A 24,146-nucleotide genomic window follows, 5' to 3' on the forward strand; every position below is an offset into this window, starting at 1 on the left:
TGGATAACTATAGGCTCCTGCACTTCATGGTGAAGCTATAACTTGACGCAAGCAGCAACGGAGATAATTGTTCATTCCGGTTTGTTTACCATACCAGACGGATAAGATTTTGGTTGAGTATGGCCAGCCCACATACACTCAAAAATGGTCGGTCAAACTGCCCAATTATAATCCCACCACATGGGGAAATCTTAATTAACCTGAATGATTGAATGCTCTATTTCCACAGATAATTTAATGAAACTCCTTATATCTCTATATTTATTACCTGGACAAGTTAGTATTCCCACTGGACGTCAATAGGGAGGTGTAATAAACTGCTGTGTTTTTGGGGAACTTCAGCTGACTTGCAAGTTGAACACAGGATGAATCACTGGCAAATATTTGTAGCTGCAAAGAAATGAACCTTCAATGACAGATAGACCTACAGGCACATAAACCATGTCACATTAATTTAATCATACTTCAATTTTAGAAGAAGATGTTGAGTTGACATGGCCTCTAAGTTTGGTTGTGTTGTGCTTCGTTCATCTTAGTATACATTATTCTAAACAACAATATTTTAAACAGGAGTAATGTCACATTTTTGGGAGGATCCTGTCCATTGTCCACTTAATGACAGACAGATTGACCAGGCCAGCACAGTAAGGAGTATATTTACTAGGCTGCGGGTTTGAAAAAGTGAAGATGTTGCTTATAGCAACCAATCAGATTCTAGCTGTCATTTTGTAGAATACACTAAATAAATGACAGCTGGAATCTGATTGGTTGCTATAGGCAACATCTCCACTTTTTCATACCCGCAGTTTAGTAAATATACCTCCTAAGTGTTTTGCATCTGGATCAATAGACGCCTGGCATGCAAAATACTGTCCCTGAATATCTAATGTCTCACAAATCTTAAAAGGGACAACTTCATGATATAATGTTTTTGTGTTGCACGCCTTTAAATAAACAGAGGAAGCTTTTCTGAGATTGATGTAAAAAAAATAATAATGATAAATTCTCTGTTGGAGTAGGATCGACTATCAAACATTAGTAAATAATTTACATAGAGTTTTTGACATGTATTAGAAATTACTTATTCCCAAGAGAAGTGGTATATGTGCATATTGTTAAAAGGAAGAAGATCAAACTCTCCCTAAATGTTTTATTATTTCAGTGAGTTTGTCTATATAGCTTGTCCCATGCTGAATAGAAAGCCCTAACCTTCACCGATGAGCCCCAATCAGACCTTTTGGCTGAGATCAGGGGGTAAATGTATCAAAGTTCGTTTTTTTCATCTTGCGGGTATTCGGCGACTTTGCAGCTAAAATTTAAAGCGGCGATGGTTTGTAAAGGCAAACGCCTTTACAAGCCATCGCCGCTTTAAATTTTAGATGAAAAAACCGGACTTTGATACATTTACCCCCAGGTGTAGATGCACATATACTTAGTAGGGATTAAAAGCGCCCTCTACAGGCGATGGGTTATTGCCTGGTCCTCTGGCCTGAGGTGCAGCATGCCCGTGATGCCGCCTGAGCCAGCGGTGCCCGAACATGCACTGGTAGACGGGAACACCTTTACACCAGTAAAGCACTTTGCACAGCACCTTTTTTCTGGAAACACTTTTATTTCTTCGGCCTGGCCTTTTGGCTGGTCAGGAACATTTTTTATACATTCCGGTCATAAGGCACTTTTCTATTTTTTATTTATTTATCTTATTGACACCGGCACTTATATTGCACTTTGCATTATTTATGTTTTATGTGTGTACGTAGCACATTTTTGGAGGGCTTTGCCCGAGACCCTTATAGGCAGACCTCTCCCCAAAGTATCGGAGGTTTCCTTCTTTCTGGGGGGAGCTGAAACCTCAGTTCTCCTATGGAAGCTTCAGTCGTCCTAGGGGAGAAAGGAACCCATCCGTGCCTTGCGGCGAAGGTGGGCCCGAAGACCCTTGCCCTCTAAGAGCCTTATGGCTATGGGGGTCGGGGATATCAAAAGAGGGATAGGAAGGAACAAGGAACTTTTCCTTTAGGGCAGGGTCCAAAGACCGCAGCCCCCAGCACAGTCACACACTGCACTGGGTGATTGGAGCACATCGGGCATATATAAAATAAATGCTATGTATTGATGTGATTCTATCAGCACTGGCCTGTGCCATGTTTTGGTTGATCAGTGGGTAAAATAAATACTTAAAGGGTTACCGTGTATATTAATTTCCCAGAAAGCAACATTGTTTTTTTTCGCATACTGTACCTAGGAAGTAACTTCAAATATTCCCTCATTTTTTACATTATATCATTGACAAACTTTACATAGTAGTGTGCCGTTAAAGGAGAAATAAAAATATATGATGTGGACTGTACTATTCTGCTACCAAGGTTAGAGGCAAGTAAGCTGTAAATCAGACCTGAGGCTCTCCAGGTGTTGTGAAACTACAAGTCCCAGCATGCCTTGCCAGCTATCAGCTGGCCATCTACTGGCAAAGCATGCTGTGGCTTGTAGTTCCACAACACCTGCAGAGCCACAGGTTGGCCAGGCCGACTGTAAATATTGTTATTGATTTGTTGCAACGTGTTAAAAGTCAATGGGTAACACAGCTTATACTGATGCCTGTGGATTTATAGGTCAATCAATCGAATCTCTATATAATCTGTGTCGACTGACTGAAACATGAGCAGTAAATCCATATATATTTTATAGAGAGGTCAAGGAACGTTACATTTTACGGCATGGTGCCAATTGACGCACCATGGGAATGAATAATGTATAATATTACCATGGTTTCATTAGCAAAAAGAGCCAGGTCTTCCTCACTTGTGTAAGTCATGAATGAAGCCATGTTAGTGACCAGCCAGGCAGAGGAGTTGGCGTCCGTTTGGTTAAAGCAGGTAATGGTGTTGCCTAAAAAGAACACAACAAATTAACAACAGGCAGAACGCAAACATTCACCCTTATCTGTGAGTCTTACTTCATCATCATCACCATTTATTTATATAGCGCCACTGATTCCGCAGCGCTGTACAGAGAACTCATTCACATCAGTCCCTGCCCCATTGGAGATTACAGTCTAAATTCCCTAACACACACACACACATAGACACACACAGACCGAGACTAGGGTCAATTTTGATAGCAGCCAATTAACCTACCTGTATGTTTTTGGAGTGTGGGAGGAAACCGGAGCACCCGGAGGAAACCCACGCAAACACGGGGAGAACATACAAACTCAACACAGATAAGGCCATGGTCGGGAATCGAACTCATGACCCCAGCACTGTGAGGCAGAAGTGCTAACCACTAAGCCACTGTGCTTCCTCTTCTATGTTTGTCATCACTAGAATTAACCTATTTAGTACACAGAATTCCATTGCAGGTGTGTCTACAACCGGTGGCGTTATCAGTAAAAAGTATGTGGGGCTTTTGTCAAACAAGACTCAATACAATGGGCGAAGTTATGAGAAGCATTTTTTCATTCAACTACAGCTTGGTGTATCTTTCGTTGAAGTGGGGGTGGCAAGTGGGTCTGTAATACCTTCATCCTGCACGTGACTAATTGTCCGTATAGCTAAAGTTTTGTCTATTTATCACAAATAGAATTTACCTTTGTTGGTCAAATATGGTTTGACAAAAGATTTATAAACACTTTCTTGCTTTGCTGGTGTCATTTGGGAGAAATTAGAATCCAGACCTTTGACTCTGTGAGAAACAACACATATTATAATGAATGAATATTATTCTCTGCAACTCTATCAATATGTAAAATAAAATGGATAATCCATATTACCACGTTGATGAAACTAGCGCATGAAAAGGGGGGTGGGGAGGATCTGATTTTGCCTAAGGAATTATCAGCAGGAGCAGAGTGCCCTTGTGATTATTGATTTTAAATTAAAAAAAAAATTCTCTTACGATTTTTCAGACAGAAACTGGCACAATGATGTGAATGTCCCCAAAATGCCACCAGCCCTTATCAACATATAACCAAAATCTTTCATATGTTGATCTTGTCTGAAAGATTATGTGACGGTGTGATGACCGTGGATCTGATTGTGTGCAGTCACCATCCACATACACAGAATCCAGCAATGTCACAGCCGAACCTGTCCAATTTTGCCATAAACCTACATGGACACCTCCAGCTGACAAAGATCCACATTCGTAACTCTCCAGAGTAAGGTTACAAAGAAACAACAAATAAACCCCCCAACTATAATAAGGTTTTCTATAGTGCAACATTACAGGCTACAGAACGGCTTTAAGAGGGGAAAACGACACTTACATGGCTTGGTAGGAGTTACATGAGATGTTATTTGGTATGAGACTCATCTGGTCTGTGGTTATTTCTGGCAGAACAGAGCTTAGCTGATTCTGGAAAAGCTGAGCCCAGTCTGAGCTGTTGAAGGAGCTGAAGTTGGTCCTTATAACTTGGAAGGTTTTGTTCAGGAGAGCCTGGGATAGTTGTGGAGTCACAGAGCCGTTGTTTTTCTGCAAACAAGGAGATACTTACATTAAACACATACTTTGTATTTATATAGCTTGTGGTTGTAGACCCGAAACCCATAATCCAACCTGTCTGCATAGGAAATTTACACGCAACGTTTTCATTTATTGCCGTCCAGTTTTCACCAACTCAGGATGTATGAAAAATGGATGAAGAATGCATGAACTGTGAATGAACTCATGGGGGTAGATTTATCAAACCTTCTAAAAAGGAAAAGTGGAATTGTTGCCAATAGCAACCAAATTCTAGATATCATTTTCTAGAATGTGCGTAATAATCATATCTAGAATGTGATTGGTTGCTATGGGTAACCACTTTTCCTTCTTAGAAGGTTGGCAGAGGGAGAAGAGGCGTGGCTTACTGAGGTAACAGCATTGTTGAGTGAAGTCAGAAAGTTATACACATCGGTGGAGTTCTTTAACGTTCCCACGATACTGTCGGAGATATTGCCCGCGGCGCCTGGACCCGTGGCAGGAAACAGACTGCAGCTTACAATTTGTGGCACAGTGAGGGAAGACAGTGCCTCCATCTGTAAAACAGTACACGTAAATCAGCCAATCTAAATGCCGTATACTCAGTTATACAAAAAAAACTAAAAAAAGCAAGTTTTCTACCTTCAGATGACATTAATTTGTTGGTTTATACGTGCCCTCCTGCAACATTTACTAACTACATTGCTTTATCTTTTTTGCTGCTCTCTGTGTTTTTCACTAAGCTCTTTCTAGCCACTAGGGAGAGTTGTCTCTTTTGGTTTCTTTAGGATACGATGGCCCTGCTCTCTGGATTAGATAAAAGTTTGCAGTTTTGTCTTGTAAAATAATCTACAGTCCTGTCTGCAGCTGAGGAATTGCTAAGGATGCTGGGAGAGCAGCTATAAATTGTTTCTCCAATGCTGCTGTAAACATAAAAATAATTTTCAGCATCTAGATGTGCGTTCTGTAGAACCAACTTGTGCTTTTATAATATTGGAAGTCAGATCATTGTACACTACAGGGGTTACTTACAAATAAGTGTCTGCACACTGTCACCTCTGTATCTCCAGTTACATGTTAAGATAAGTGCATACTTTAATCTATCTTATACTTGCCAACTTTGGTAAGAGGTGGTCCTGGAGATCGGGGGAGGTGGGCGTGTTGGGGGCGGCACCGGCGGGGGGGGGGGGGGGGTCGTGTCATTAAGCCCCACCCCTTAAACAAGCATCACTGTTGATGTCCAATTACAGCAGGGGCGGGGCTACAATGACGCACGCTTCACGTCGTAAGCCCCACCCCCTACCACTTTAATATAGATGTTTTTAGTAACCGGGAGGTTGCCCTGCTCTCCCGGGAGTCCGGGAGAACTCTCAGAAATTAGGGAGTCCCTCGAAAATTCCGGGAAAGTAGCCAACTATGATTTTAAATGCAAATACCCGGCGATCAACTACTATGCCTGCTCTCCCGGGAGTCCGGGAGAACTCTCAGAAGTTAGGGAGTCCCCCGAAAATTCCGGGAAAGTAGCCAACTATGATTTTAAATGCAAATACCCAGCGATCAACTACTATGCCTGTTTTGTTTAGGCACAGGATTTGCACTTGGTTAAGAATGTATTTCAAAGATGTGTATAACCCAAAATAATGTCCATCTCAAAGGTGCATGGTCTGCATACTCTTGTTGTACGGAGGCACCAATCGAATATTCTCTTTCACAACTGCTACTTACAGCACTGAAATTTCCGTTAAGTGCCACAAAGTCATTGTAATCAGCAAACTGAGAGAAATTCCCAAAGTTCTGTTGTAACCACGCACTGCTGTTGCCGCTCACAGGACAAGCCGAACCTAAAGCGTTCGACAGACAGAATAAGCAAGAAAAATACTATAATTAATGAATGAAATAATATTGATTGGGGCAATGAGGTCCAATCTTGTACTAAACCACACTGATATACTTCATGGGCGGCCCATCAACCTTCAAAAGGGCCGTACATTACCCATAATCTCCGTAATAAGTTAAACAGTACATATAATCAAAGAAGGAAACAACTACCCTTAATAACATATCAGCAGGAATTGTAAACAAAGGTTACAAGCTACAACAAATAAATCTGACAATAAAGCAGGAGCTGTTTAGTACCCATTACTGCACTAGACAGATCAAAATTAATTGTGGATTTGTTGTTATTGTTTGAGTGGTACTAACTAACCCTGAACGAGTGTTACAATACGTTAGACGTTAATTGTGTCCTAAAAGATGCTTTTTGCATATTATGATGAGCCAGATGCATCTGAAGATGTGTACAGGTTGCACTGAATGCATAAGCGTCAGGTGCACGTGGTTGTTGTCATTGGTTGCTTGTTCCGTAGCTGCCTTCCAGCACCCGCAAGAGACACTCCTCCTGACTGGTGCATATGTGTCTGCGTCCAGCTCAGACTCAGGCGCGTTTACGTGAACACACCCTTACGGTACTTGGCTAAGGCTTCCATGCCTCTTCCCTCTCACCTTTCTAAATGTAAGGAGTCGTAAGTATAAGATGCGCTTCAGTATACATGGAGACACGCACTAATCATCATCATCGCCAGTTATTTATATAGCACCACTAATTCCACAGCGCTGTACAGAGAACTCATTCACATCAGTCCCTGCCGCATTGGAACTTACAGTCAAATTCCCTAACATACACATACAGACCGATAGAGACTAAGGGCAATTAATTAGGAGCCATTTAACCTACTAGTATGTTTTTGGAGTGTTGGAGGAAACCGGAGCACCCAGAGAAAACCCACGCAAACATGGGGAGAACATACAAATTCAACACAGATAAGGCTATGGTCGGGAATCGAACTCATTACCCCAGCACTATGAGGCAGAAGTGCTAACCACTAAGCCACTGTGCTTCCTCTTCTATGTTTGTCATCACTAGAATTAACCTATTTAGTACACAGAATTCCATTGCAGGTGTGTCTACAACCGGTGGCGTTATCAGTAAAAAGTATGTGGGGCTTTTGTCAAACAAGACTCAATACAATGGGCAAAGTTATGAGAAGCATTTTTGCATTCAACTACAGCTTGGTGTATCTTTCGTTGAAGTGGGGGTGGCAAGTGGGTCTGTAATACCTTCATCCTGCACGTGACTAATTGTCCGTATAGCTAAAGTTTTGTCTATTTATCACAAATGGAATTTACCTTTGTTGGTCAAATATGGTTTGACAAAAGATTTATAAACACTTTCTTGCTTTGCTGGTGTCATTTGGGAGAAATTAGAATCCAGACCTTTGACTCTGTGAGAAACAACACATATTATAATGAATGAATATTATTCTCTGCAACTCTATCAATATGTAAAATAAAATGGATAATCCATATTACCACGTTGATGATACTAGCGCATGAAAAGGGGGGTGGGGAGGATCTGATTTTGCCTAAGGAATTATCAGCAGGAGCAGAGTGCCCTTGTGATTATTGATTTTAAATTAAAAAAAAAATTCTGTTACGATTTTTCAGACAGAAACTGGCACAATGATGTGAATGTCCCCAAAATGCCACCAGCCCTTATCAACATATAACCAAAATCTTTCATATGTTGATCTTGTCTGAAAGATTATGTGACGGTGTGATGACCGTGGATCTGATTGTGTGCAGTCACCATCCACATACACAGAATCCAGCAATGTCACAGCCGGACCTGTCCAATTTTGCCATAAACCTACATGGACACCTCCAGCTGACAAAGATCCACATTCGTAACTCTCCAGAGTAAGGTTACAAAGAAACAACAAATAAACCCCCCAACTATAATAAGGTTTTCTATAGTGCAACATTACAGGCTACAGAACGGCTTTAAGAGGGGAAAACGACACTTACATGGCTTGGTAGGAGTTACATGAGATGTTATTTGGTATGAGACTCAGCTGGTCTGTGGTTATTCCTGGCAGAACAGAGCTTAGCTGATTCTGGAAAAGCTGAGCCCAGTCTGAGCTGTTGAAGGAGCTGAAGTTGGTCCTTATAACTTGGAAGGTTTTGTTCAGGAGAGCCTGGGATAGTTGTGGAGTCACAGAGCCGTTGTTTTTCTGCAAACAAGGAGATACTTACATTAAACACATACTTTGTATTTATATAGCTTGTGGTTGTAGACCCGAAACCCATAATCCAACCTGTCTGCATAGGAAATTTACACGCAACGTTTTCATTTATTGCCGTCCAGTTTTCACCAACTCAGGATGTATGAAAAATGGATGAAGAATGCATGAACTGTGAATGAACTCATGGGGGTAGATTTATCAAACCTTCTAAAAAGGAAAAGTGGAATTGTTGCCAATAGCAACCAAATTCTAGATATCATTTTCTAGAATGTGCGTAATAATCATATCTAGAATGTGATTGGTTGCTATGGGTAACCACTTTTCCTTCTTAGAAGGTTGGCAGAGGGAGAAGAGGCGTGGCTTACTGAGGTAACAGCATTGTTGAGTGAAGTCAGAAAGTTATACACATCGGTGGAGTTCTTTAACGTTCCCACGATACTGTCGGAGATATTGCCCGCGGCGCCTGGACCCGTGGCAGGAAACAGACTGCAGCTTACAATTTGTGGCACAGTGAGGGAAGACAGTGCCTCCATCTGTAAAACAGTACACGTAAATCAGCCAATCTAAATGCCGTACTCAGTTATACAAAAAAAACTAAAAAAAGCAAGTTTTCTACCTTCAGATGACATTAATTTGTTGGTTTATACGTGCCCTCCTGCAACATTTACTAACTACATTGCTTTATCTTTTTTGCTGCTCTCTGTGTTTTTCACTAAGCTCTTTCTAGCCACTAGGGAGAGTTGTCTCTTTTGGTTTCTTTAGGATATGACGGCCCTGCTCTCTGGATTAGATTAAAGTTTGCAGTTTTATCTTGTAAAATAATCTACAGTCCTGTCTGCAGCTGAGGAATTGCTAAGGATGCTGGGAGAGCAGCTATAAGTTGTTTCTCCAATGCTGCTGTAAACATAAAAATAATTTTCAGCATCTAGATGTGCGTTCTGTAGAACCAACTTGTGCTATTATAATATTGGAAGTCAGATCATTGTACACTACAGGGGTTACTTACAAATAGGTGTCTGCACACTGTCACCTCTGTATCTCCAGTTACATCTTAAGATAAGTGCATCCTTTAATCTAGCTCATATTTGCCAGCTTTGGCAAGAAGTGGTCCTGGAGATCAGGGGAGGTGGGCGTGTCGGGGACGGCGCTGGTGGGGTACGTGTTATTAGGCCCCACCCCCTAAACAGGCATCACTGTTGTTGTCTAATTATAGCAGGGGCGGGGCCACGATGACACACTCTTCGCGTCATAAGCCCTGCCCCTTGCCACTTTATTATAGTAACCGGGAAGTTGCTCTGCTCTCCCGGGAGTCTGGGAGAACTCCCAGAAATTAGGGAGTCTCCTGGAAATTCCCGCAAGTGTAGGCAACTATGATCTAGCTCAGGGGTAGGCAATCTGCGCCTCTCCAGGTGTTGTGAAACTACAAATCCCAGCATGCCTTGCCACCTATCTACTGGTTATCTACTGGCAAAGCTTGCTGGGACTTGTAGTTTAACAACACCTGGAGAGCCACAGGTTGCCTACCCCTAATCTAGCTGTTAAATGCAAATACCCAGCAACCAACTACTATGCCTGTTTTGTTTAGGCACATGATTTGCACTTGGTTAAGAATGTGTTTCAAAGATGTGTATAACCCAATATAAGGTGCATCTCAAAGGTGCATGGTCTGCATACTCTTGTTGTACGGAGGCACCAATCGAATATTCTCTTTAACAACTGCTACTTACAGCACTGAAATTTCCATTAAGTGCCACAAAGTCGTTGTAATCAGCAAACTGAGAGAAATTCCCAAAGTTCTGTTGTAACCACGCACTGCTGTTGCCGCTCACAGGACAAGCCGAACCTAAAGCGATCGACAGACAGAATAAGCAAATAAAAATACTATAATTAATGAATGCAAATAATATTGATTGGGGCAATGAGGTCCAATCTTGTACTAAACCATACTGATATACTTCACGGGCGGCCCATCAACCTTCAAAAGGGCCGTACATTACCCGTAATCTTCGTAATAAGTTAAACAGTACATATAATCAAAGAAGGAAACAGCGACCTTTACTAATATATCAGCAGGAATTGTAAACAAAGGTTACAAGCTACAACAAATAAATCTGACAATAAAGCAGGAACAAGTCGGGGGCCGTCGGTGAAGTCTCGGAGAGCCGCATGCGGTCCTGGAGCTGTTTAGTACCCATTACTGCACTAGACAGATCAAAATCAATTGCGAATTTGTTGCTATTGTTTGAGTGCAAATTTGCATACAATGCAGTGTTACTAAGTAACCCTGAACGAGTGTTACAATACGTTACACATGTCCTAATCAATGCTTTTTCATTATTTTAATGAGCCAGATGCATCTGACGATGTGTACAGGTTGCACTGAATGCATATGCGTCAGGGTCACGTGGTCTCGTTGTCAATAGTTGCTTATTCTATAGCTGCCTTCCAGCACCCGCAAGAGACACTCCCCCTGGCGGGTGCATATGTGTCTGCGTCCAGCTCACATTTACGTGACCACACCCTTACGGTACTTGGCTAAGGCTTGCATACCTCTTCCCACTCACCCTTCTAAATGTAAGGAGTCATAAGTGTAAGATGCGCTTCAGTATACATGGAGACACTAATCATCATCATCACCAGTTATTTATATAGCGCTACTAATTCCGCAGCGCCGTACAGAGAACTCATTCACACCAGTCCTTGCCCCATTGGGGCTTACAGTCTAAATTTCCTAACACACACACAGACCGAGAGACTAAGGGCAATTTAATAGGGGCCAATTAACCTACTAGTTTGTTTTTGGAATGTTGGAGGAAACCCACGCAAACACGGGGAGAACGTACAAACTCCACACAGATAAGGCCATGGTCGGGAATCGAACTCATGACCCCAGCGCTGTGAGGCAGAAGTGCTAACCACTGAGCCACCGCGCTGCCCAACTGCATTTTTGTGCGCATGCATTGGGGTAAACGAAGTGACAGGGACCCAATACGTCTATTACTTGCCTGTTAGGTTCTGACGGCTCATGAGGAATGACTTCAGAGCTGGGTAAAGATTTTGTCTCTTGGTAATTGGCATGTTGGGAGATGCCGCGTCAAGTCTCTTCACTCTGGTAAACAGAGGAAGTTACATGTAAGCAGTAGCAGAACAGTACATTATATATGATAGTAATATATTATATTATAATAAAATAGTATACTCAAGTCTAGCTAGAAGGTACAATGTCGCACATTTTCCTTTGTTGTAAAGAGGCGTATAGTTGGGGGGGGGGGGGGGGGGGTAGGGGTTTTTTCTTAGCTCTGCACCAGGGGGTGAATTTATCAAGCTGAGAGGAGTTTTCCTGCGAGTTTGAAAAACCAATCAGATTCTAGCTATCATTTATTTAGTACTTTCTACAAAATGACAGCTAGAATCTGATTGGTTGCTATAGGCAACATCTCCACTTTTCACACCCGATGGAAAACTCTCAGCTTGATACATTTACCCCCAGATCACAGTATAAAAATAAAGCTCCCCATTAGTAGTGTGCACTCAGTGTATTAATTAGTACAAAATGTTGTATCATATAAGACCATCCAACGGATTTTCAAATATTTGGGTTAACTGTGATCGAGAGCCTAATACAATATCCAGAAGCATGTATTTTCTATTTTGTATAATTATCCTTTCTGTTTTATTACCATTAACATGCAGTTTATGGGATTCACGCCCCTCTCTAGATATGAAAATTCCTGCTCTATTTTCAATGCTTCATGACAGATACTTATTTAATAAAATAATAGTTTATCTTATTCTCGGGGGTAAATGTATGAAACTGCGCCTTCTGCAAGTCGCCGAATATCAGCGAATTTGCTGGAGAATTTTACAGCACCAATGGCTTTAAAGGCAAAACTCGCCTTTAAAAGCCATTGCAGCTTTAAATTCCCTAAGGAATTAGGGGTGCTCACGTTACCCACCCCCCTCCCCTCCTAGATGAGTGAAAATGCCATTGCATAGACATGTTTAGAAGTAGCTCATATTTTAGGGGTGCTCAAGCACCCACACAGCGTTCACCTACTCCTCTTGGCACAATTAGGCTTAAAATGACCTGGAGAGTACTTACAATTCCTGGAAAGTTGCACAGGTCACATTCTTTTTCTGTGCACACTGCACCATGTCAGGAGTGACAAAGGCAAGGAATGGCTGAACATCAGTTGGGATCCACTGGAGTTGGTCTGCAGAACCGTTCAGGTTTTGCGTGATAACGGACCAGATTCCCTTCAGTAAAAATGTTCTCCATTCTGGTGCCAGACTGGTAAACTAATCAAAATAAACAAAGTGTGAGAAGATTAAATTGTCTATATCCATTGTATTATCCACCTACATATTTATACAATACAATTGAAAGAGTCAATGAAACAATTGTTTGAACTGATCAAAGGTTACAACAGTTTAAAACTCAGCTAAAGTATTTTTGCTTTTTTGAAGGAGTGTAAAGCTGGGTACACACTACAGAATTTTCCACCAACTTTTTATGCCGATCGATTTTACATGCGATCGATCGATGGTCCGATCGCTCGGTCCATGGACTGCATACACACTAGCCTTGTTTTAGACTATAAAGGGAAGAGCAGCTGTCCCGTTAGCGACTTTTTACAGCTATGCTGTTGTGAGCAATGACTGTAATTTCGTACTCACTGTTGTGGATTGGTCGGAAGTTTATACACACTACACAGCGGAAACGAGATTGGAATGAAAATATCTAACGGTACGACCAACCAAATGAGGCGACAATCGTTCATTTGGGCAGATTTTCGACCATCGTGTCACTGCACACACTGACCCGACTTTTGAACGAGCGGTCGTATGTCGGCTGATTGAGCCGATTATTGGACGAAAACCATGTAGTGTCTACCTAGCTTTAGAACAGATGACTATTAGATGAACATGTCCCCTGGCATGATGGTCATGCCTACGCTGGTGGGGTGGCATGGAAGCCCCACTCTAGAAATTCTGCATTTGCCCCTGTGGAGCTCATGTAGAATTGGATGCGGAAGGAGGGGACTTATAAGAGCGCGTTGGAGCAGATGCGATTTATGTAAACTGCGCCTGTCAGGAGATGGGAAACTTTCGGGTGCTTGATTACCGGTGTAAGCTACCAACTGATAGTGATTACGATCAGCATGTAAGACCCTGTAAAATGTGTCTATTTTTTTAGACGTAATTTGTCTGCATTATAGCTACATGTGGCCCTGAAGGTCTGAGTAAGGTGAAACCATTTTCATTTGCTGGTCACAAGGATATCTGCTAATTGTACTAATTCTAAAAAAAAGTCAACCAAACACAAGACCCTGAATTCACTACAATGATGGAAATAAGATCTGGTTCTGGTTGACAAATGAAGCATAATACATTCCAACAGTTAATGTTACCAAAATATATTTTTGGGAACATTGTAATTTGTTTATAATAAAATATTTCAAGGTACCATTATATAAGTGAATCGCTGTGAGATCATGGGGCTGTGTATACAATGCTCGGTATATCCAAGAACCTTTAAACTATTTCAGTAAGTACATAATACATAAAGTCGCATAAAAACTATTTGTTTCTTTGTCCTCTTAACAGCAGACAAAAGGGCTACTCCCAGGCATATCAAATGTATGTAGTATAAATAGCACAGTAGTATAATAGTATAAAATAGCACAGTCTTATTTGTGCAGACATTTGTTTTCTAGACATAGAAAAGAAAGACATTTGCCTCAAGCTACAGTGTAAACCTTTCTGTAGAATAATATTGAGAAACACGGTTCACACCTTGTACATCTCATTGTGTGAATTTCAAAGTACAGAGAGTATGGTGGACTTTTTTCCCAACTCGTTATCTGGCATTTTTCTATAGAGGCTGTAGGCATCCACAAGCATCGGATGTCGTTCTGTCTGGATACCTACAGGTACTTTCGCTGCTCCTCAAAATAACACTTTAAATAGTAGCACCCACTTCACAGAGACACTCTGCTCCTTCCTCCGCCCTCATCTCCCAATACAATCCAGATCTGCCCCTTCAAATCTACCCATGACTTAATGCTTTGTCTCTCAAGACCTCTTATGACACACAACTTTAAGACTGTGCTAAGGCTACCCCCAGAGATGATTTCCTAAATGTAAACGTCAGAGCTGTATCGTAAAATTTGTTGTTGAAAAGGCAGAAACGTGCTTTTCTGTATTTGTTATATATGTATTTCTGGATAAGTCCTTTACATTCCTGTAAAGAAATTTTATGGAAAAAATTAAGAAAATGGGGTTAGGGTGCCTTTAGGGTATATGTCGAGAGACTGGAAGACTAATTTAAATATTTTGTTTCCATATATAGCATCTCTGATGGGATAGAGTCCAACAAACTATAGTCTACCTCTGCAGTGTGAAGACAGGTAAAACGATACAATACTCAATATATTTCTGAGCAAAGGCACCACATTCAGCCAATGGAAATCTCAACATTCTGCCGATAACACCAGGGTCTCAACAAAGTCTTTATTTCCCACCATAGAAAATGGACAGCCTTAATAAGTATGTTCTAAAATACAAGATGTCTTTGTCCTCTGTAAGTGTCATGGACACTAAGTGCTAGCATTCATTCTACTAACCTGGATTTTTAGTTTGGATAATACAGTATTGATTTTGCTGTTGTCCATCTTGGAGAAATACAAGGCTGAGTATATAGGATCCAGTCCTAGTACAGTGACACTACTATAACAGGAAGACAGGGTAACCAGAAAGTCATCTGGGAGGGCAGCCAGGGTTGATACCTAAGAAGAGACGCAGAAAGATAATACATGTTAGCTAAGGTTGGGGATGGTGATCCTTATCCTCGTTCCACGTGGATGGAAATACTCACGGATGAACAGGCATACTGTTGAATGGTTGGGGTGCAAGGCTCTTGCACAAAGTCTACACTGGAAAGGAAGGAGAGATATGTAGGGGTTACTGAAACGTACAGGAGGACATTCCTGGGAGAGTAGGTCCACCCGGATTCCTGGGAGAGTATGCCACCCTCCCAGATCCCTCTTGTCTTTTTTGTGAAGGGGGCTGGGCCTTGATGATCCGATTCACGTCATCAGTCCCCACCTCCATTGCACAGGAATGCAATTCCTGTCATCGCCTGATGGTGGCTGGAGACTGATGACGAGACGTCACACCCTCACCTGCCTCATCTCCCCTCATGTATCTCCTTGGAGGTGAGGTCCTAAAAATAAGCAAGTATGTATTGGATGAATTCTCCAGTCATCCAGGAAATGTGAATGAAATACACTTATACTCTGCTCATAATTGTTGTTTATCAGATGGACATTTAAAGCCCCAGAGAGTTTAATAAAGGGATTGCATAACACACAATGACTGCCCAGAATCATTTGCATCTTGCTATATGTATACTAGCACAAACAACAAATATAGTCTTTCTATAGCTATATCTAATCCCATGATCTGATTGGCTACTCTGTGAACATTCCCATGATCTAATTGGCCAATAACTTGAGGATAGTCTAGATGAGCAATATAATGAGATTAAATACACAAAACATAATTGACAGAATTGGGTACTTACGGGGATATGTTTGTACACGCTGATACATCTGTGAAACAAAAAAAACCTCCTATTAATGTACAGAAATATATGAAACAACATAATAACATGTTTACATTTTATAATATATACTTATACAAGGGATTAGATAACATAAGGAACCTACCAGTAATATTGCTTGGAGGACACTATGTGAATAAATAGAGAAAATGATGTAAGTGGAATTTAGCAATCATACAGAAAAATATATAAAAAAAATGCTCTAAGAAGACCCAAATATTGTGCAGTTATTATTATTATTATACTTTATTTAAAGGGCATCAGATAGTGGCCTGCAGCGCCGTACAGAGGGCAAACAACGGTACATGGTATTACAGGACAAAACAGTAAACCTATAACAAAGCAAATCTCAACACAGCTATTGATCGCCTAGATGGGAAATGGGGTGGAAGGGGTATACTCAGTGTTGGCTGTGTCCAGGAGCTAACAGGATCCGAGCTGCTGATAAAGGTGAGAGGGCAATAGAGGAGTGGAGTCAAGGGGCAGAGAGCCCAGGGAGGAGCTGCAAAATATAGCTGGCGAGCAGAAGATATAGGTAATGAAAGGAGGAGGAACAGGAGAGAAGAGGACCCTGCTCATGAGAGCTTACAATCTAAAAGGAAAGGGACAGAGTTATGGTTGACACATTTTGTGTATATATTTATATATATATATATATATATATAGATATCTATAATATAAATGTCTAGTGGCGTGTGTTAGTCTGTCTGTGTGTGGAAAAAATAAAACCAAGCTGCAGCGCCACCTGCTGGGCGGAGTTATACACTTCTTAGTGTGTGTGGGAAAAAAAATTCAGAAAGGGCTGAAATTTGGTATACTAAGATGTTTTTAATTTGTTAATTTAATTTGTTAATTGTTAAAAGTGTTTATAAAGATTTTAAAAAAATATATATATATTTCTTGAAGGAGAAGTGACAGTTGGGAGTGGTTGGTGGTTGCCGGGGGTGACAGTGGGGAGTTTTTAACACCTTAAGTAGCATGATTTGACTAGAATGCATGAGTATAATGCACGGGTTACCTGACCTACTAAATTCTTAATGTGTGTGGAAAAAAAACCTCAAAGAAGGGCTGAAATTTGGTATACTGACATTATTGATGAGTTGAAGGGTCAAACTCATTTTCGTAAGGTAATTTTACCTCATGAAAACACATGTGTACAGTGGCGGATCCAGGGGGGTGCGATCGGGGCAATCAATGCATGACAAGAACCTTTTTAACACCTTAAATAGTTTGATTTGACTAGAATGCATGAGTATCATGCACGGATTAACTTGTATATATATATATATATATATATATATATATATATATATATATATATATATAAATATATATATATATATATATATATATATATATAAATAAATGTGTGTATATATATACGGTCGGTGGTCAAAGTGGAAATTTAATGGGAATGTAAGTGACTGAAATGTGATAGTGTTACAATGAAGGCAGTAGGAGAAGTAGCGGTATGGCATACCCCGTATGCACCCCCACTTTCACCACTGTATATAATATATTTACATATAAATTATATGTAAATGACTGAAATGTGATAATGTCACAATGACGGCAGTAGGAGAAGTGGCGATATACCACCGCATATACCCCCATTTCCACCACTGTACATATCAACCATAAACTGGCATTGTGCCCATTCAAGCCCCTGGCACATACATAGTGGCACACACACAACTATTTAGATTTTTAGTAGAATACTTCATGATAATCTATTGCACCATCATTGTCATTTAGAAAAAAAAATAAAATCAAGCACGTCCTTAGTTTATTTGCAGTCAGTTTAGTATATGCACAGTAAATTTAAACAGAAAAGTATTTTTTTTATCGTATAGCGAGTCTACTTTCTCAGAGGAGTGTCAAACTGGATTATCCATTGTATCATATTGAAAAGGTTATGTTCAGACAGGTGGAATCTTACTGTGGTAACAGCAGACGTCAAGGTCACGAGAAAACCTGAAAAAGAGGATGAATTAATGTCATTTGTAGTTCACAATAGCCTCTGGCAAAGTAACATTCCTTGTACATCTGTCAACAAGCTGATAAAATTCAGAACATAAACGTCTGTGTTTGTCATTATAATAACTGTAATAGCTCCAAGGCTTGTTCACAGATATGCGCTGGGAAAATGGGTAAAAACACAAGAAACCTGACGCGCGCTTTAGATGCAGTTTAGTGATCGATTTTTAACACATTTTCCATTTGCTTTTCATTCATTCATTCACGTTTACCTATGAGCCCGTATGCAACCAGTAATCTAATTTTTAATGTGCTTTTCAGACATTGGTGAAAGTGCATTTACAGGGGATAGTTGTGTATGAGCCAACAAATTTGATGAGTTTAGATTTCAGGAGCACTCTTTTTCTAAAATGTTTTTCCGCTACGTACCTCATCTGAGGTAGCAATTTTCCATCATATTGCAGCCTGTTGGTCAGTATATTATAATTGTGCCCCAATTTTCTCATTATACGCCACTAAAGATAATTAAATGCTCCTAGAGATTCTTAAGGATCAGGATTTGTAAGTAGAGTCACCAGTTCTGTTTTGCAGCTGTTGGAAAATAAGGGCTGAGAATTATAGACAGAGAACTAAGGTGACTTGGTGTCCTTCAAAAATGAAGTCTACAGAAAAATGGCTGCCTGTGGTAACTTTATTTTGGCTATTTTACTGGTCAGTGAGAGGATTAGATTAGATAACAAATATTTTACATAAAATCAGTAGAGCACTCGGGACATACCTGCGATGAGAAGCAATGCTGCCTGTTTCGGGGAATGCATCATGCTGACTCCTGTGTCAGCTGCCTGTGTGAAAAAAAACACTGAGTGAGATATAGGGATATGTTATACTGGTGTAAGATTCAGAATGACATATGTCATGGTTTTCACTTTTGTTTACTAGACCTCCTATTGACAGCTCACAAGGCTTATATTCTATTTATCTATATTTCAAATTAACAGGATAAGCTTGGAGTTTGTATGTTCTTCCCGTGTTTGCGTGGATTTACTCCAGGTGCTCCGGTTTCCTCCCACACTCTAAAAACCTGCTAGTATGTTAATTGGTTGCTATCAAATTGGCTTTAGCATCTCTCGGTCTTTGTGTGTATGTGTTAGGGAATTTAGATTGTAAGCTCCAGTGCTTCAGGGACTGATGTGAGCGAGTTCTCTGTACAGTGCTGCAGAATTAGTGGCGCTATATAAATAAATAGATGATGATGATATGTTCATTTTACCTTATTTGGCATCAAAACAAATAAGGGGCAGGCGTGCAGATTTTATGAAATTTTTATTTCAAAATTAGGGAGGCCCAATGTAAGATTTACAATAGACCTCCTATCTAAAGACATACTATAAAAGTTAGTCAATGTCGGACACTCCCCAAAATTCCCATTCTGCATCATGCATAGACATGGTTAGTGCATTGTTGCTTACGGTCCAGAAATGTCCGGAAGACTCACGAATTTCTGGGAGTCCTCCCAGTCTCCCAGGAGACCAGGGCAACCACCCAAGTACCTGGCAGTCCATTAAGTTAAGTGGTGGGGGGCGGGGCATAGTGACGTGATTCAAGTATCATCGCAGCCCCGATGCACACTGTAATAGGGTAAAACTGTTCCGACAGCTTAGGGGGTGGGGCAGTACGAATATTGGTGGCGCTCAAGAGCTCACAGATCTGGTTCCTATGGCTCACATCTTTTCACATGCCATGAAACCCTTATGATACAAGTAGATGTTGTAGCTTAAAAACATCTTAAACATATTGTTATTTTCTAGCAGAATTTTTTTTTAATAATACATGTATTAACAAATAGCAAGAGTGGTCTACACAGTCCACTGTGTTTGTACTCTCCCAGACTCTGTGTTAGTTTATATTGTCTTTGGTTCATAACTGACGCTTGAAATCACAATGGAGTATATCCAGAACACATATGGAAAAAGACAAAGGGGTATATTTACAAAACTGCGGGTTTGAAAAAGTAGAGATGTTGCCTATAGCAACCAATCAGATTATATCTGTCATTTTGTAGAATGTATTAAATAAAGGATAGCTAGAATCTGATTGGTTGCTATAGGCAACATCTCCACTTTTTCAAACCCGCAGTTTAATAAATATACCACAAAATGTTTTGGATACAACACGTTTAAAAACACACACATATATATATATATATATATATATATATATATATATATATATATACGTAACTACCTTGCAAGTGTGGATATTGCAAATTTGTTTCAGTTTGAACTTAGCATATCAACAACACATGATAAACTGCACATTGTTTGCTTTTTTAGACAATTTTTTATTATCTTTCATACTATGAGATGCATTTATAAATGTAGTGACAGTTTGCACTATGCTGTATCCCTGTCTTTTATTGTCATATGGCACGTGGCATCAAACACGGAATATCGTATCTGGACAAGCAAAAAATAATTTATGCATAAACCTTGTTTTGAATTTCTTTTTTAACACTGAACTGGGAAAGACTTTCTTTTTCATATTATTATTTGGCCATTTATCATCAAATATATTATATTTGTGCATAACTTGTTTATTTGTTGAGATACTCTTTTTTTTTTTTTTACTTACCAACGTAATTTTTCACTCTATTGTTTTGTTGTCAGATTTAGTAGCTGCTTGCGGCTATATTGTACTTATATATAGTATGAGATATTCTACCAAACATGTTTTTACGTATGAGTCATGGGGGACTGTTGTAAGGACAATGTTCCACACAGGGGCGTAAGTAGATACTTGTGGGCCCCATGGCCCAATGGTGAAAAACTGACATTTACACATGTTTGACAAATTTGACAGGGAGACGGGCCCCATAGCAGACGCACCCCAAGCTCCTCCGGTATTACGCCCTTTGTTCTGGAAAGGTTAATAAACTTCTAAACGTTCCGATTCTCCTTTACATAGATTGCTGCAAAATACCTGTGGTGGGTGTGATTTCATATGAACAATTGTTTTCACATAACCATTCAAATGTTGCCGTCTTTATACTAAAACCAATCAAAGCTCTCCTGGCGCAGTTACATAACATAATTATGCTAATTAATCACAATTGTCAAACGCTATGGAATATGCTGGCGCTAGAGAAGTAAATGTTAAAAGCAATGTTAATAATTCATTGTATAAATTACATATCTAGCTGAGCAGGCTTCACTCCCCTCAAAAAAAATGCAAACAAAAAAATGTTTAAAGTTATGGGACATATGTATATTTTATTTTACCACTTCTATGCACCTTTTTCCTTTATTTTCATTTTAATATTAGCCGCTTCAATAGTTAAGTGCATTTTGAACTACCTATAGTGGGTTCCATTTTGTTAATACATTCTTCTGAATTGGTAACATATTAATTTGTTATATGTGTTCTCAAAGTTCAATAGTAGAAGGACATAATACAGCATCAATACAGATACTTAACTAAACCCCATTATAGGAGGCTTTCCAGGGTCGTCAGCATATGAAGAATGCAACTTTACTTTAATTTATTCTTATTTTAAAGCTTCATTCTTTGACAAGGGCCAAATTGTGATGGCGAGAAGATTGGGTCAGAGCATCTCCAAAATGGCAGCTCTTGTGGGGTGTTCCCGGTATGCAGTGGTTAGTACCAACCAAAAGTGGTCCAAGGAAGAACAAACGGTGAACCGGCGGCAGGGTCATGGGCACCCAAGGCTCATTGATGCGCTTGGGGAGAGAGTGCCCATACTGACCCCTGTCTACTGCCAAAAAGACTACAATGGACACTTGAGTGCCAAAACTGAAAAAAAAAAAGCAAAAATATGTTATTTGGGGATTTTAGAAAAAAATCGGGATCCAAAACCAAAGCAAGGGTGGTTTTGCCAAAACCAAAACACGAAGTTAATCCAGATCCAAAACCAAAACTGAAACCAGAACACGGGGGTCAGTGAACATCTCTAATTTAAACAGCCTATAAAAGTAATTTTCAAAGCTGTAAAAATGCAGACCCCAGTGCAAATGTGTCATCAGATGTCTGTATATGCAGGAGCATGGCCATTCCCATGGTAGTACCTGTTGTTTTTTTCAAAGTGTAGATTATTTTGAAGCTAGGTGGATCAGAACCTTCCTGCCTCAATATAAGACTAACATATTAATGTGCTTCCTATTGCACCAACATACAAGCAGTGGCTGACATTGGGAGTTACTCTTTACTTTTAATGAGGTGCCTCTTGCAGCTACAGGTTTTCCCTCCCCGTGCACTGCTAGTTGTACTTTTAGTTTGCAGTGGCCTCTCCTGAGAGAAGGATACCCTGATATCTGCTGGGCAGACCACCTTAGTGCCCCACTAAAACTGAGGCGATTTGTGCTGCACATTCAGAGTCTGATTCATTAAGAAATGCAAAACAAAGGTGGATTTTTTTTTAAACCCCGGAAATTGTACATACACACGTCCATATTCAACAAGCAGCGGACGTGAAGATACGTCTGGTGGTGAATACGGGTGTAGGTGCCCTGTAGTCTACTAGACAGGACACTGTGCGATATGTCCGATAAATATGTGGAATATAAACTCACAAAAGAATGCACAAAAAAACCCCAAAGCTATTCAATTAATGTGACCTATTAAATATAATCATTAATGACAATAATAACAAACCATGAAAAAATAACCCCATCCATGAAATATATTTCTTAGGATGTAATTAATGTGTGCTGTACATAAAATACATTTTTACAGTTGTTCCTGATTGCAAACACATGTTCTAGCATGTATACTCAACTAATCGGCACCTGAGTAAGACATACGGCTGAGAGATGGCCAGACCTTGAATTGGATGCTGCTGCGTGCGCTCGAGCTTGGCACGCCCTTACTGGACATTGGCTACGTGCATGCGCCACTTCCTGTTCTGCCCTTGAAAACACAGCCTCTGCACTCAAAGATGAATTGGAAGCTGCTGCGTTTGTATGGCGTATGGTCCAGATCTGGGCATGCGCAGAGCAATTGTGCGCATTGTAGGGAACAAATCGCTAATTATGCTCCTTAACAAATCTGGCCCCCCAGTGTGTTTGGTATAAGGCCTAGAGTACATATAATGCAAATTTGTTGCAAATTTAAACATAGAATTTACAAACATTAATGTAACAGAGCAAATCATACAGTGTTATAAGGACTGAGCACTTTGCACATTATTATACACAAAGAAAGCAGTAAATTAATTTCAACAAATAAATCTTATTAAAACAACTCAACAAGTACACCTTGTAGCATAACATCATTAAGAAACCCATATGGGGCATTCTGGGGACCTGTACTGCTTTTAGGATGTTAGTTAAAAATCAAAACATGATTTGGGTGAAACAAGCTAAAAAGATTCTGCAAAGCAATATTGACCTAATAATGACATTTGAAAATACCCAACTAACCTACCTCAAAACTCACCCATACATTTTCATTAATCTTGGCGGTAAGGATCAATTATATAGTTGCCAAAATGTATTCATTTTAATATATATATATATATTTTGCAGGTTAATTACTACTTTTCAATAAGTATTAACTCATAGAACCCAGAGAATGAGAACAGAGATTGAGAATAGCATCCTATTGACTAAATTGGAGGAATTATGTTGAACAAATGAAAAAAAAAAAGAATGAAAAATAGGGACATTTTCAGGGACATATATTTTCTACAGAAAAAATCTTTAAAACGTGGGACTGTTCCTGGGACTATGAAAAACTGAAAAATGTTGAGCTGCATAGGCATAAAAAGTTAAGATAATACCTTATTTATATGTGAATTCAGGTAATCATTTTCTATGAATTTCCAGTTCACTACAATTAAACTTTCTTAGTATTCCAGTGCATTACAATTCAATGTCAGTTATGTTGTATGCTATATAATACATACCAGTGTCTTGCAGAGATCAGTCTCAGTGCAGATAATGGGTGTTGCAGGAATTGGGTTTTTAGATAATATAAGGAGGGTGTGTCTG

General features: G+C 39.9%; 1 protein-coding gene and 2 long non-coding RNA genes across 3 annotated transcripts; all 3 read right to left on the minus strand.

Moving 5' to 3' along the window:
• Window positions 1-264: 264 nt before the first annotated feature.
• Window positions 265-6,455, minus strand: LOC142098474 (uncharacterized). Its single transcript, XM_075181319.1, has 7 exons — window positions 6,452-6,455; window positions 6,184-6,299; window positions 4,848-5,015; window positions 4,265-4,470; window positions 3,587-3,681; window positions 2,762-2,886; window positions 265-390 (listed from the first exon to the last, which is right to left on the minus strand). Exons 1-7 carry the CDS (start codon window positions 6,453-6,455, stop codon window positions 265-267), a joined length of 840 nt encoding a protein of 279 aa, XP_075037420.1.
• A 1,188-nt stretch (window positions 6,456-7,643) lies between these two features.
• LOC142098636 (uncharacterized) lies at window positions 7,644-9,043 on the minus strand. The gene is made up of 3 exons (XR_012678369.1): window positions 8,906-9,043; window positions 8,323-8,528; window positions 7,644-7,739 (listed from the first exon to the last, which is right to left on the minus strand). It is a non-coding gene; the product is annotated as an uncharacterized LOC142098636 (long non-coding RNA).
• Window positions 9,044-16,270: 7,227 nt separating this feature from the next.
• LOC142098637 (uncharacterized) lies at window positions 16,271-24,098 on the minus strand. The gene is made up of 4 exons (XR_012678370.1): window positions 24,062-24,098; window positions 18,920-18,983; window positions 18,104-18,138; window positions 16,271-16,292 (listed from the first exon to the last, which is right to left on the minus strand). It is a non-coding gene; the product is annotated as an uncharacterized LOC142098637 (long non-coding RNA).
• Window positions 24,099-24,146: the final 48 nt, after the last annotated feature.

The sequence above is a fragment of the Mixophyes fleayi genome, chromosome 7 (genome assembly GCF_038048845.1).
Source record: "Mixophyes fleayi isolate aMixFle1 chromosome 7, aMixFle1.hap1, whole genome shotgun sequence".
NCBI classification, from domain to species: domain Eukaryota; kingdom Metazoa; phylum Chordata; class Amphibia; order Anura; family Limnodynastidae; genus Mixophyes; species Mixophyes fleayi.